Source organism: Mangifera indica, chromosome 11 (assembly GCF_011075055.1).
Source record: "Mangifera indica cultivar Alphonso chromosome 11, CATAS_Mindica_2.1, whole genome shotgun sequence".
In the NCBI taxonomy this organism is placed as follows: Eukaryota; Viridiplantae; Streptophyta; class Magnoliopsida; order Sapindales; family Anacardiaceae; genus Mangifera; species Mangifera indica.
Window position 1 is genome coordinate 3,959,347 of NC_058147.1, and position 13,154 is coordinate 3,972,500.

The 13,154-nt window shown below is 36.1% G+C and overlaps 2 protein-coding genes across 5 annotated transcripts; one reads left to right on the forward strand and one right to left on the reverse strand.

Moving 5' to 3' along the window:
• The first annotated feature begins 758 nt into the window (after positions 1-758).
• LOC123230068 (glutamyl-tRNA reductase 1, chloroplastic-like) lies at positions 759-4,881 on the forward strand. 4 transcript variants are annotated; one of them, XR_006505009.1, is made up of 5 exons: positions 759-1,113; positions 1,864-2,105; positions 2,360-3,502; positions 3,929-4,346; positions 4,432-4,881. XR_006505009.1 is itself a non-coding variant. In XM_044656170.1 (3 exons), the coding sequence occupies exons 1-3, from the start codon at positions 864-866 to the stop codon at positions 3,488-3,490; spliced, it is 1,623 nt and encodes a 540-aa protein (XP_044512105.1). In that variant the 5' UTR covers positions 759-863; the 3' UTR covers positions 3,491-3,682. The 4 variants fall into 4 exon arrangements, 1 of the variants encoding a protein (XP_044512105.1); XR_006505010.1 differs by having other exon boundaries at positions 3,929-4,242; XR_006505011.1 differs by having other exon boundaries at positions 3,936-4,346.
• A 271-nt stretch (positions 4,882-5,152) lies between these two features.
• On the reverse strand, positions 5,153-7,897 carry LOC123229054 (E3 ubiquitin-protein ligase WAV3-like). Its single transcript, XM_044654623.1, has 2 exons — positions 7,410-7,897; positions 5,153-7,300 (listed from the first exon to the last, which is right to left on the reverse strand). Exons 1-2 carry the CDS (start codon positions 7,782-7,784, stop codon positions 5,411-5,413), a joined length of 2,265 nt encoding a protein of 754 aa, XP_044510558.1. The 5' UTR covers positions 7,785-7,897; the 3' UTR covers positions 5,153-5,410.
• Between the last annotated feature and the right edge of the window lie 5,257 nt (positions 7,898-13,154).

Genomic DNA, 13,154 nt, shown 5'->3' on the forward strand with positions numbered 1-13,154 from the left:
CTTTCCCCAACAAGAACAAGTTTTGGACATGTGTGTGTTTCCTCGTAAAACCTAATGCAGACATATAATTTATAAAAAAAAATGCAAGCATTCTTTGGCAATACATTACTCCAAATCTGAAACAACCAACTCTGCAATTTTATGTTTGCTTTTCTTGAGAAAGAAGATTAGAATATGTACAATTATTAGTATAATTTATAAAATTTTAACCCTAAACGAAGATCATCCAATCTAATTGTCACCCCCCTCGTCTTTTTTATTTGGTATTGTATATAAAAGAAGAACCGATTCAATATAAATAACCCATTAAATTTTTTTCACAAGTAATTTAACGAATTATAGAGTGACGCGTTAGTTTATATTTTTTTTTACTACCAATATTAATTAATAAATTGGATGCAGGCAAATTCAAGGCTCATTAGGAACATGGGTTATTCGATACATATTTTTATTTTTGATGCTATCACTGCTAACATCATCTAGTCGGAAAGGAAGTAAAGTAGTGTAATTTATAATTTAAACTTAATTTATAATTATATAATAATAAATATATTTATGATATATTATTATTTTATGATTAAAAATAATTTTAATATTTAATTCAAATAGAAAAAAACTAAATTAACTAAATGAATCTAACTAGAGCAGTCCACGTGGTGTGGGACCCAAGGAAGCTAGAATGGATAAAAGGTGAGTTCCACCCGCCAATCGGATTTCAGAAACCAATTTAAAAGGGATGATGACAGCCTTCTCACACATTGCAAAATTTTGATTAATTTACTAACCAAACGCTCTCATTCAACAAAACCCTTTGCAGCGTTTTTATTTTAAGGCCAGGGTTTTGTTTGAGCGTAAGAAGAATCATGGTCATGGCCTTCTCCACTGGGTTTTCCACCGCTTTCGCCGGTTTTAAGATGGAAGCTTTCTTATTGAATTCCGGTTCTTCTTCTTCTTCGCCTTGTTCTTTTGTGAGGGGTCAGCAATTACGTGCCCTTTGTAAACCCAGTCGCAATGAGGGAACATTTCAGAGTGGATTTCGATGCCAAGTTACTGCTTCATCTGATGCCTCCATCGTCTCCGCTCTTGAGCAGCTCAAGACCTCCGCGCCTGACCGTAAGTTTTCGATTTTTTTTTTTTGGTTCTTTTAGCCTTTTTAGAATTTTAGGTGTTAAATAAGTAATTTATCTTTAATTGCGCTATTTTGATGAATGCATTGCTTGAAGTTTATGGGTTTTGTGTTTTGATTCTGTAAGAGTTTGAATTAGGAGTAGTAACCATCTTTTTGCTTAATTTTTTTATCCTTGCGCTGTAAAAGGGGAGTCAATAATTTCTATTCTATTACCCTGCGGATAAGATTTTGTATTCTAGTTTTTTTCCTTTTCTTATTTATTTATTTTTCATTGCAATGTAAGCATTCAAAGGCTCAATTAATGTTGGTTTCCGCATAGAAATCTGAGGTATCAATTGCGATGATTTTGTCAGTTGAAACTGGGTAGAGGTTGCTGTTTGATTACAAATATTACCTTTTGAAATAACTATGAAATTGTGCCTCCTCTCATTGTAATTTGAACTATTAATTTGTGTTTGTCTCTTGTTATGAATGATTCATTACACTCCTTAGATTCAATGCTTTCAATGATGGGGAACAAAAATCTATTCCTCGTGTAAATAACAGTTTTTAGTGAGGTTTACCTTGTTGTTATGTTGGAGTCACTAGAATCTTGAGAGTTCTATCACCCTTGCTACAATTAAAGGATATTCAGAGTAGCAGTGATCACCATGAATTTTAGAGAGTTTTTTTATGCTTTTGGCAAGGTATGAAGGTGCTGGTTTGCTGAGATTTTTATGTATGATCTCTCTTAGGATATACAAAGGAAAGGAGCAGCATTGTTGTTATTGGTCTTAGTGTTCACACTGCACCTGTTGAGATGCGTGAAAAACTTGCCATACCAGAAGCAGAATGGCCACGGGCCATTGGAGAGTTGTGTAATCTAAATCATATAGAAGAGGCTGCTGTTCTTAGCACCTGCAACCGCATGGAGATATATGTTCTAGCTCTTTCTCAACATCGTGGGGTTAAAGAAGTGACTGAATGGATGTCAAAGGTGAATATATTCTTCTCCTTTATGTTTACATGTTTATTTGTCTTCCTTGAGAAAATCTTTCTCTTTACAAGTTGTAGATTAATATGATAGTAACCTGGCTTTAAAGGACCTTGATTTATGCGTAAAATGTTAGTGACATCTTTCTGTATAAGTTAACATCATCTACTTTCTTAAAATTGGTATCCTCGGTTAATTTTATTAAGAGAATTTTCAAATTATTAAAGGTGTTTTACTAATATTGTATCCATTAACAGACAAGTGGTATCCCTGTCTCTGAGCTATGCCAGCACCGGTTTTTGCTGTATAACAATGATGCTACCCATCATCTGTTTGAAGTTTCAGCTGGACTTGACTCTCTTGTGCTAGGAGAAGGACAGATCCTTGCTCAAGTTAAACAAGTTGTCAAAGTTGGGCAAGGAGTTGTTGGATTTGGAAGGAACATCAGTGGACTGTTCAAGCATGCAATCACTGTTGGAAAGCGGGTTAGAGCAGAGACAAACATTGCTGCTGGGGCTGTTTCTGTCAGCTCAGCCGCAGTTGAACTGTCTTTAATGAAGCTTCCTGAATCTTCAAATGCCACTGCCCGCATGTTGGTTGTTGGAGCTGGCAAGATGGGGAAGCTTGTGATAAAACACTTGGTAGCAAAAGGATGCACTAAGATGGTGGTTGTAAACAGATCTGAGGAGAGAGTTGCAGCTATTCGTGAGGAGATGAAGGGTGTTGAGATAATTTACAAACCTCTCTCAGAAGTGCTAGTCTGTGCTGCTGAAGCTGATGTGGTCTTCACCAGCACAGCATCTGAAACTCCATTATTCTTCAAAGAGAATGTCAAGGACCTTCCACCTGTTGATCCTACAGTCGGGGGTTTGAGGCTCTTTATTGACATCTCTGTTCCTCGTAATGTTGGCTCATGTGTTGAAGATGTTGAAACTGCTAGAGTCTACAATGTTGATGACCTTAAGGAAGTTGTGGCTGCTAATAAAGAGGATAGACTCCGCAAAGCTATGGAAGCTCAAGCTATTATCGGTGAGGAATCAAAACAGTTTGAAGCTTGGAGGGATTCGTTGGAGACTGTTCCTACCATCAAGAAACTGAGGGCTTATGCAGAAAGAATCAGAATGGCAGAGCTAGAGAAATGCCTGTCAAAGATGGGTGATGATATCTCAAAGAAATCAAGGAGGGCAGTTGATGATCTAAGCCGCGGTATTGTGAATAAGCTTCTTCATGGTCCAATGCAGCACCTAAGATGTGATGGGAGCGACAGCCGGACTCTGGATGAAACCCTTGAAAATATGCATGCTCTTAACAGAATGTTTGGCCTTGAAACAGATACATCTCTGTTAGAGCAGAAGATCCGAGCCAAGATAGAACAAGCCCAGAAGTAGCTTCAATACAAGGTTTTTCATGACACTTCATTCACTTCCTAAAAATTGAATAAAAGAGAAATGTCCTCACTCTGAGTCTTTACAGTGCTGTAATCTTCATTTGAATTATGCAACGACTTAGATCCTGTCTGGGATCTTTTTAATTCGTTAATTTGTTTATGACAATATTTCCTGAGCGTCATTTGAGTTTGATTTGTGATCATTCAACTTTTTAGGATAGAAGTGAGTTTGATCCTTCTACCGTTTTCTTCTTTGGAATTTATGGTCTAAGGATACTATAAATCCATGTGATTAATCTGCACACTTAATAGACAAGATACTATAAATCCATGTAATTAATCTACACACTTAATAGACAAAGGATCTTTTGTTATAGATTTCTTTATTGAGATTAATTGGTCTATCCCAGAAAACTAACCCCTGTAGTATCATTGCTAGAATACAGTGTATCACCAGGCAGAAGACTGACAGCTACGTCATTAAATCAAACCCAGATTCAAAGATGTAACAGAGGTGTAGTCTGGGTTTGCTTCAGCACCATTAATCATTGGGGACGCAAGGAATAAGACCACCATGAGATCATCAGTAAACTGGTCCCTAGTATATTATATTAAATTATATACCCGGGAATCCAAAGACAACAAGTACATAGTACTTTTTTGGGTCTTTGCAGACCACAGCTTGCCTTGTGTTGCGGACGAAATGTGATTATAAAGTAAAAAGAGTCATTGGGTCCGTGATGCCATGCTACGGTATGTTCCTCATTTTGTCCTCTGTTTATCATATCAACCAACTGTTCTGTCCTCGAGGGGGAGGGAGAAGCCTACTCCCCCTAATACAAAGTGATTTTTAGCATGTAAGGGCACTCTCTTCATGGTCAATTTCTCATCCTATTTCATACTTGCTACTAATAAGTAACATGGGATCTCCCCATATTGTAGGACTATGAAGTATAGGAATCTCTTGGGACTAACATAATGACCTGAAACTGAGAATATCAACTTGAAGAAGAAGCGTGTTGCTAAAGTGATGCAAAGGAGAAGTGAGAAATCACAATGTGTGTGTGCATGTGTTGGTATACACCGAGGAGAGGATTGATGGGAATTGGGTGGTCCCTAATCATAATCCCTCACATGATCACATCTACGGTTGTGCAGTTATGTTTGATGCAATCCCCACCGTCGGTGAGTCTGCTCTTCATGGACCATGGACTCCGAGACATGGACCAGACAATGAACTGGTTTCAATTATACAATTCATGCGAGGGGCAGTGGGAGAGATGTATGTGTTGTACCCTTACAAACAATTTGCTCAAACAATCTCTCATGCTTACAGCACCAACAAAAAGAGTAATGCAATATGTATAAATAATATACACAATTTTATCTACAAACAATGATATTTTAGTATGTAATCGGATAATTTTAAATTAGAGATAAAATAACGTCTAATTACATAATAATATGTCACTGCCTATGTACATTGTTTACCCCGATAATTTTATTGTTTTATAAAATAAGGGGCATCCTTATCTCAAATTTTCTTTTGGCACTTAGTCCCATCATTGCAGTCTTAAGAGTTGATAATTTTAGGATCAAAGGCAATATGATTCAATCATCATACTCATTCTGTCCCAAATGAAACCATAATTAACAAAAAAGATAAAAGGGCAAATTAAAAACTCCATTGCACTAGCATTTACAGCTCTTTCTAAGATGTTGATGATGATAATAAATCCCTACAAAGAAATGGAGTCTCTCAATACAAAAAACAAGCTTAATGCAACCACCCAATCAACGAAGAGTGGGCCTAATTTTCTCCTCCTAAGGCAGAAAGGCCCGCGCCGTCTGCTGCCAACTTGTCCCTACCGGCGCCATGTCCAATTTTTTTTCTTTTTAATTTCTTAATAAAATATGATAATTAGAATCTAGCGTTTTCGAAGCCGTGCAAATCGCTGTCTCTATTCATCGACTTCTTCATCATGGCCACTTTAGCCAGCTTCTCAGCCGCTCTCCAAGCCGAAGTCGGAGTAAGCGGCTCTCCGTTTTCATCTGTCACAACCATCGCTTCCCTCTCGCCCGCTCTTCGACGTTGCATCGTCATTTGTTGTTGCGCTAACAAATACTGTTTTCTCCTATGCAATTCTGCCAATTCTGCCTCCAACGCTTTCCCATAATCGTCAGCTGATTCGGCGCTGGAGTGAATTAAAAGAGCTCGCGCCGACGCTAGCAAATGATGTGCGCTGGTAAAATCGTTGTGCTCAATTAATCTTCGTGACTCGGCTATGGCTCGGGTACTGATGAATAGATTTCTTAACCGTTCGATTTTCGGTGCTGATGATCTAACGGCGTGCGGGCATGGTACTAAAAACGCTTGATCTGCGCCGTACATGACTGCTTGAGTGGCGGGATCTTTGTAAAGACACTTCACTGACATCACGTGATGGGATCTAACCGCCGCCGTAGGGACTCTCAACTCCACCAGTAACTCCCTTTCTTCTTCGGCGTATAAATCTCCAAGCCGTGCCGAGACTGAGCTGAGGATAGTCGGCTTTCCATTGCATGAATAGACAGCTGCAATCTCAGCAGGTGCTGAGCCAGAGGCGAAATTGAGCTGGATTCGTAAATCTTGTACAACTACACTTAATAACCCGCCAACGCATTTAGCAAAAGCGTCCGCGCCTGGCTCTTGGCTGTAGCCGCCGCTTTGGCCAAAACCAAATGAATGAACCGGGATCTCAATGTGAGCGAAGCGCGTGGAGGACGCGTGGCTTCCTCGTCGCCGTTGATTTGCGGCATTAACCTGTGTTCTCTCATCCTGACCGTCGGAAAATAACATGATACTTGCAACTGGATTTCTTTCTCTCCGATCTTGAAGCACTTTAGTGGCTTTCCTTAAAGCATCAGCCAAGCTATTACCTTGACTACACACGAGACGGTCAACAATGCGCAGAGCAGCGCGCTGACCCTGAGCCGTCATTCTCCTCAAAGGCAACAATCTCTTAGAACTTGCAGAAAAAGCCACAATAGAAAGCCGATCAGCCGAGCCGAAAGAGGAAATAACCAAACGCATGGCGCGTTTTAACATTTGCAACTTGGCTCCAGTCATGCTGCCACTAACATCAAGTACGGTCACCAAATCGATAGGCGCACGATGCGACGCCGTGTTGTTGCTTTTAACGACTGGTGACGGAGGCGGTGCTTTCACCCTCAATGCTACTGCATACGTCTCATAATTCCTACCAACAGATATAACAGCAGATTCTGGTAACAGTCTAATCTGAACATGCCGTGAATCTCCGTCGTAAAAATGAACTTGATCGGATTTGAGAGAAGATGAAGATTTTGAATTGACGAAAAAGCCTTGAAACTCTTCAACATCATCTTCCTCTTCTTCGACATTTTCATCTGCCTCAGGTATGGGAATGAAACGACCAGCTCCAGCAGTCGGAGATATCAATGGCTCGTCGTCATCGTAGGATCTTGATTCTGGCTTTGGTTCTTGTTTGAAGGATTTAACAAGTCTGGGGGAAGATTCAATCATCTTCTTTTCTTCTATTTTAGTCTTGATGATTTTGTTGTGTGAGTCGATGTGGTTTTGATGGGGGTTTTCCGCAGCGCCCATATGTTTGTGGACGGAGAGTAAAGGAACGTCTGTCCAGGTGGCGTTGCAGACGGGGCAGACGAGGCTGCGATGCTTGCTTACGTGGGAGGCTATGCAGTGGAAGTGAAAGGCGTGTGAGCATTCTGCTGTGTAGATGGCTGTGCCCTGACCTGTCTTCACGCTGTTCAAACAGATTCCGCAGCTACTCTGTAAACAATAACAAAGAAGTCAAACTTCAATATTATCAATCTATCCGATCTACGAACCTCACCACTAAGATTAAATGTCAAAGCTTTTTGTTGTTAAATTTACTTACTTTGAACTTGAAGCTGTTCTTGAAGAGAGATAACTTGAGAGGGGATCGAGGAGAGGTTGGGTTAGAACCCTGTAATGTTTTAGGACTCTTGGTTGATTTGGGTGTGCTTTTGCATTGGACTCTGCAACTCTCATTTGTGGAAGCTGCTTCGAGAGTTGTATTCCGGCAAGGCGAGCTGGGGCTTGAGACTGGTTGAGACTGCAAGCGAGGAGTAGAAGGATTGCTACTAGCCGTAAAAAACCCTAGCCTTGTGCAACTTCTGGGGCCTGGACTATTACTAGGACTAGCAAAGTGTTGTTGCTTATCTGAAGCTGTGGTGATTTCTGAATCTCGGGGTATCGTTGTGCAGAAGGCTCTTCTCCAACCAGTGCCCATATTCAAAAACCAGAAGATAATAGCCAAAGCTTACTCTTCTCAATATGTATATATCCAAATACAACCCAAACTTAATTTGCTTTATCTTATGGTAGACATGATGACGATGAAGAAGATAAGGGGAAAAAGAAAGAAAAAGAAGTTTTGTTTTGATCGTTCTAATACTCAAAGAATGAAATGAATTGAAATGCCGAAATACAACAGAGGATAATAATACAAATTGGAAAGAGTACATTACCATTTCATATTAGATTAATCAAATAAGGGAAGATAATCATACCACCACTAGATTAATCACTTAAATGGACATTTGATTTGGATAATGTTTTATTATTAAAATAGAAATATTACTTTGAAGATAGATTACTTAAAATATCATTGGGTATAAATGATTAATATGTTTGATAAAATTTGATAGGTATAAATAATTATTGTGTTTGGTTAAAGGTAATAAAAGAATACTAGTAAATTATTTTACTTAAATGTCATTGAATATAATTATTTTTAAATATTTTTTATATTATTTGTCATATTAATTAAAAATAAATTTATTTTTGTCTTAAAAAATTAATAAATACTAATATAATTATAATAAAATCAAGATTACCTTGATAATCTTTAAATACCTAAGGTGAAGGTGGTAATCAGATTATCACCTATATTACCTGTCATATCAGCATAGGTAATAGAAGATTACTGTAATATTTTATTACTGACAAACCAAACAAAGAAATAAAAGATAGATTACCAAGGTAATATTTAAAACTTATAACCAAATGGCCCCAAAGAGTTATGTTATTTTCACCCAAAATAAGTGTCAATTTAGGTATTATACATCATTATTGATATTTAAACTGACATTCATGATAAGAGTGTACCATTTTATTATCACTTAAATTGAGATAATCATATCCATTTATTATCGTTTAAATTAAGACAATCATGTATCTCAATTATTAGCATGTTATAAAAAATTTTATTGTAAGCAATTTAATTGACATTTTGATTATTACAAGAAAAATTTGAGTACTGGATTGATGAACAACACCCATGTATCTTGAAGAAGCCATTGTTACCAGAGAGGTTTGGCCGTGACATTGACAAGGGTCTTATATTTTGCCTTTATGTTGGACAAGACACAATTGTTTAATCTTTATTTCACCAAGAGATAAGAGATGAAGCAATGAAAAAGCAATAACCAGTTGTAAATTGTTGATTTGTTAGATCTCCTGTCTAGTCTGCATCACAATAACAAACGAGATCCAAAGGAGTACTAATTTAGCAATGTATGTAGGCCATGAAACATATATAGGCTTTTTGACATATAATAGAATTTGAAGTACAATAGCAAAGTGTATGGATCATGTAGTAGAAAGAAATTGACTAACAATATGCATTGCAAAGCAATATTTGGTGAGTTGTTGTCAAATATACAAGGTTCCTTATTAGAGTGTAATGAAATGTCAGATCTAAATGTAGAACACTAAATAAAAAACTGAGTTTCACATTTTGTTCAAAAAGAAAAGAGACAATCTTACTATCAATCAAATTTGTCGAGGCAATGTTTAATACATTTTATTTGAAAAAGGTGGAGCCAATGTGAGTTTGTATGAACCTCTAAACCTAAAAATTAATGATATAGAGGATCAAGTAACTACATTTCAAACTGAGAATGAGGAAAAATTTGAAGCTTACAAATGCTTTTATAGAAATGTCAAGCGAGTCAACTTGTCTTACTTGATTTTGGGGTGACTTATAATTTTGTCAATCATGCTAGACCCATGGGTTATTGGGTTGTATTAGGGCCTTAAGGTATAGCCCATGGGTGTGCCTACAAGCCCAACACAATCCACAAAAAAATTAAAATATAAATAAATATATAATATAGCGGGTTGACCCATTAAAGACCCACAAAGGGTCTTGCTATGTTGTGGGTAAGCACAACCATTAAGACCCCACCATTTTGTAGGTCATAGCTTGTGGGCACAACAAGCTATGTCTAATATAGTTCGGCACGACTCATTGTTGTGTCTAACCCTTGATATCATTATCAATAACAATCATATCATCAATAAAAACTAGAAGAAGAGTAGTTATGACTAGTTGTTTAAGTAAAAAAGAGCAAAATCATATAAACTAGATTTAAAATTGAGTTAACCAACAATGGTGTTAAATTTTAAATACCATACATGAGGTGTTTGCTTTAGGCCATACAACACATGTTGGTGTTGGCAAACCATATATGATGATATCCAAGAGCGATGAAGAGGTTTAATGTAGACTTCTTTAGTAAGGTCACAATTGAGGAAATCATTTTTTACATTCATTTGGTAAATGAGCCAATTAACTATATTATAAGAAAATAATGAATCAATTTGTAGTTGATGTCATATTCTTCTATAAAACTGTGGGCAACAAGACGAGCTTTATAATTGATCCATAAATGAGTCTTAATCTTATAAATTCATTTACAATCAATGATAGATCTTTTAGGAGTTTAGTCAATCAAATCTCAAGTGTAACTTTTCTCTAGAGTTTTAATTCTTTTTCTATGGCCTTTTTCCACAAAGAATCAAACTAAGCTTTATGAAAATGAAAATTGTGAGGTTCATGTAATGTAGCCTAGGCATAATAAAAGCGGTAATTACAAAGTTTGAGTATTAGATACACAAGCACAACTAGACTCTTAGACATGAGGTGGCAAATAATGAGAAGGGGTAGGAAACAATGACAAAGAAGGCTCAAGAGGTGCAACAATTTCATTATTAGAACTCTCAATTCATGTAAAAGATTGTGAAGAGTTGTCAACTAAGTCATTGTTTGAAGGTCCTACAATGGCTTCCACAACAATCAAAAGCCACTATAAGATTCTTAGTGATAGAAACGTTATCAACAAGTTGGTCAAGACATTTCCTTTTCGCATGATATCTGACTTGTAGTATAAAATGGTTTGGTTGTAACATAATGAAAAGGATTTTTCTTGTTAATGCAGTGTTGATTGATTTTTGTGAAGTTGTTGCAACAAGAGAATCAATACGTTGAATCGAAGACATGATTATTCAAGTTTTTCATACAAAAATTCTTCAAGAGCACTATCCATTGTAGGGAGAGGTTGGTGGCACAAGAGAGAAGAATTGAAATCACTTGTTGGGTCTCTATAACTATAAAAGTGTTATTGGATTTCTCTCACCTCAAAAATTAGTTCAAAGGATAAGACTTTTTCCCACACTTATATACCCACAACCAACGTAATTCCCAGTTGAGATACTTCAACAATTCTTTTCTTATATAAGATTTTGAGTCATCAATCCAACATCAGTCATAACAAATCTTATATCAACAGATCTTTGAGGATGAAATTTTACAAAGTTGAAGCTTGAATTATATAAATCAATATCTCTCAATAAAAAAATTGTTCTAAACCCTGGGTTTTGATAATGTAAAAATAATTGAAATATGAAATAAAAAATTCTACTTATGTATATTTTAGATATACAAAAGATATCATTTATATAAGCATAATAATACACAATACAATATAGAAAAGAATTACAAAATAGGAAGAAGCATAACAACATATCATTATTAGGTTGATCAACTAACATAAAATAATAATAACATCACAATTTGATTAATCATTGAAGGTAAGACGATCATTCAATAACAGCAAACAAAATGGTGAGATTGAGTTGAGCAATACCAGCAACACGGGATCAAATGAAATAAAGCGAAGAGACAAAGACAAAGTAATATGATTATTAAGATAGAACTAAAACTTGAGACTCATGTCATCTTCTAGCTCTATGGCTCTCATTCCCTTTTTCTAATTATCACTTTGAATATTGCCCTGACAAGTCTACTTAGCCCCGAAAAGATCTCTAAAACCGAAACTCTTTTTGATCTACTGCTGCTCTGGCTTTATATTATTTATATTTGTTGGTGAACTTAATTCAGAAATTGAACCGAGTCACCGGCACGCGTTGGTTTGTATGACTTTTACATCACTGGTCAAGGGCCGGGGCTCTGTCTGTATACATTCAGCAAGCACGTTACGGCCACCGACCAATGGCGATGATCATTGGCACGTGTTCATCACCCTAATACGTTCCAACCGGATTCTGAGATAGCCTTGTTGGACTCCTCTGCTATTCATGCATGAGCAATCGTCCGATACAGCGCAACGTAAGATGCCTTCCTTGCTTAAGTTATAAATAGCCGTGGATTATGTTCAGTCACGGAAATAACGTTAAAATGGATCTAAATTTATGATTGGCAGGAACCTAGGATGCAGGCTATAAAAGTAGTACGTAGAAACATATTAAAAACCGGCCAGAGGACTATTTCCCATCTACGTTCTTTCAAGTTACACCTAAGTTATCATATGTTTACAAAATTATATTGATAAAATTTTAAAATTTTAAAATTTTACCCACAAACCAATTATTATAAAAAAAATTTATTAGAGTTAAAAGTAAAATTTAATAATAATATTAAAAATATATATAAAATTTATTATTATTTTTTTTAAATTTTAAAAATAAACAATTTCATCTCTTCTTAAAGTCTTTTAATTTTGAAAAATTATATATTTTTTTTAAAACTAAAATTTTTTCTTCTCACTTTTGACAATCATCTCTAATGCCAATATCTCTAGCATGACGACCTCCTCTCTTCAGATCTCTTCATCTCGATGAAGAGATGAAGAGATAGTCTCTTCATCGAGACAAAGAGATCTAGAGAGAGAAAGTTATCGTGTTTTCTAATTTGTTGATCAACTTTTTAAGGTAGAGAAAGGAGGTTGTCGATATTGAAGATAGTGGTCGGAAGGATGAAAATAAATCTTCAAGTTTGGGAAAAAATTATAATTTTTTAAAGTTAAAAACTTTAGATAATAATGAATTTGTTAATTTTTAAAATTTAAAAAAAAGATTTAATAAATTTTATATTTTTTTAATATTATTAATAAAATAATAATTTTATCTTTATTTTAAAAAAATAATAATAATAATTAACTCATAAACAAAATTTTAAGCGTTTTAAATTTTATAAGTGTGATTTTATGGGAATAAATCTTTTTGGCCTCAAAAACTTGATGTCAGGTTACAGCTTTGCATATCTTGGATATTAATTACCGTATCACTGTACACATTGAAAACTTTAATGTCTCGAACAAGGACACTCCCCCCCTCAGGCTCAGCTCATCCAGGCTCGGACACCCACAAACAAGTTGCCTCCTTCTAAAGGAGTGTCAGTAGATTGGAGACCGTTTTATACGCAATACATCGAAACTGATTTCGCGTCTGGTGTATTTTGTCCTACCATTTGTGTTTTCCATCCACGTCAAAATCTCACCTTGGGTCCTTCTGCCAC

Excerpts from the sequence above, each read along its gene's own strand:
- LOC123230068 (XM_044656170.1), top strand. The coding sequence starts at position 864 with ATGGTCATGGCCTTCTCCACTGGGTTTTCCACCGCTTTCGCCGGTTTT. Across the intron at positions 1,114-1,863 it reads CAAGACCTCCGCGCCTGACC|GATATACAAAGGAAAGGAGC; the intron begins GTAAGTTTTCGA and ends GATCTCTCTTAG. Across the intron at positions 2,106-2,359 it reads TGACTGAATGGATGTCAAAG|ACAAGTGGTATCCCTGTCTC; the intron begins GTGAATATATTC and ends ATCCATTAACAG.
- LOC123229054 (XM_044654623.1), bottom strand. The coding sequence starts at position 7,784 with ATGGGCACTGGTTGGAGAAGAGCCTTCTGCACAACGATACCCCGAGAT. Across the intron at positions 7,301-7,409 it reads AGAACAGCTTCAAGTTCAAA|AGTAGCTGCGGAATCTGTTT; the intron begins GTAAGTAAATTT and ends TATTGTTTACAG.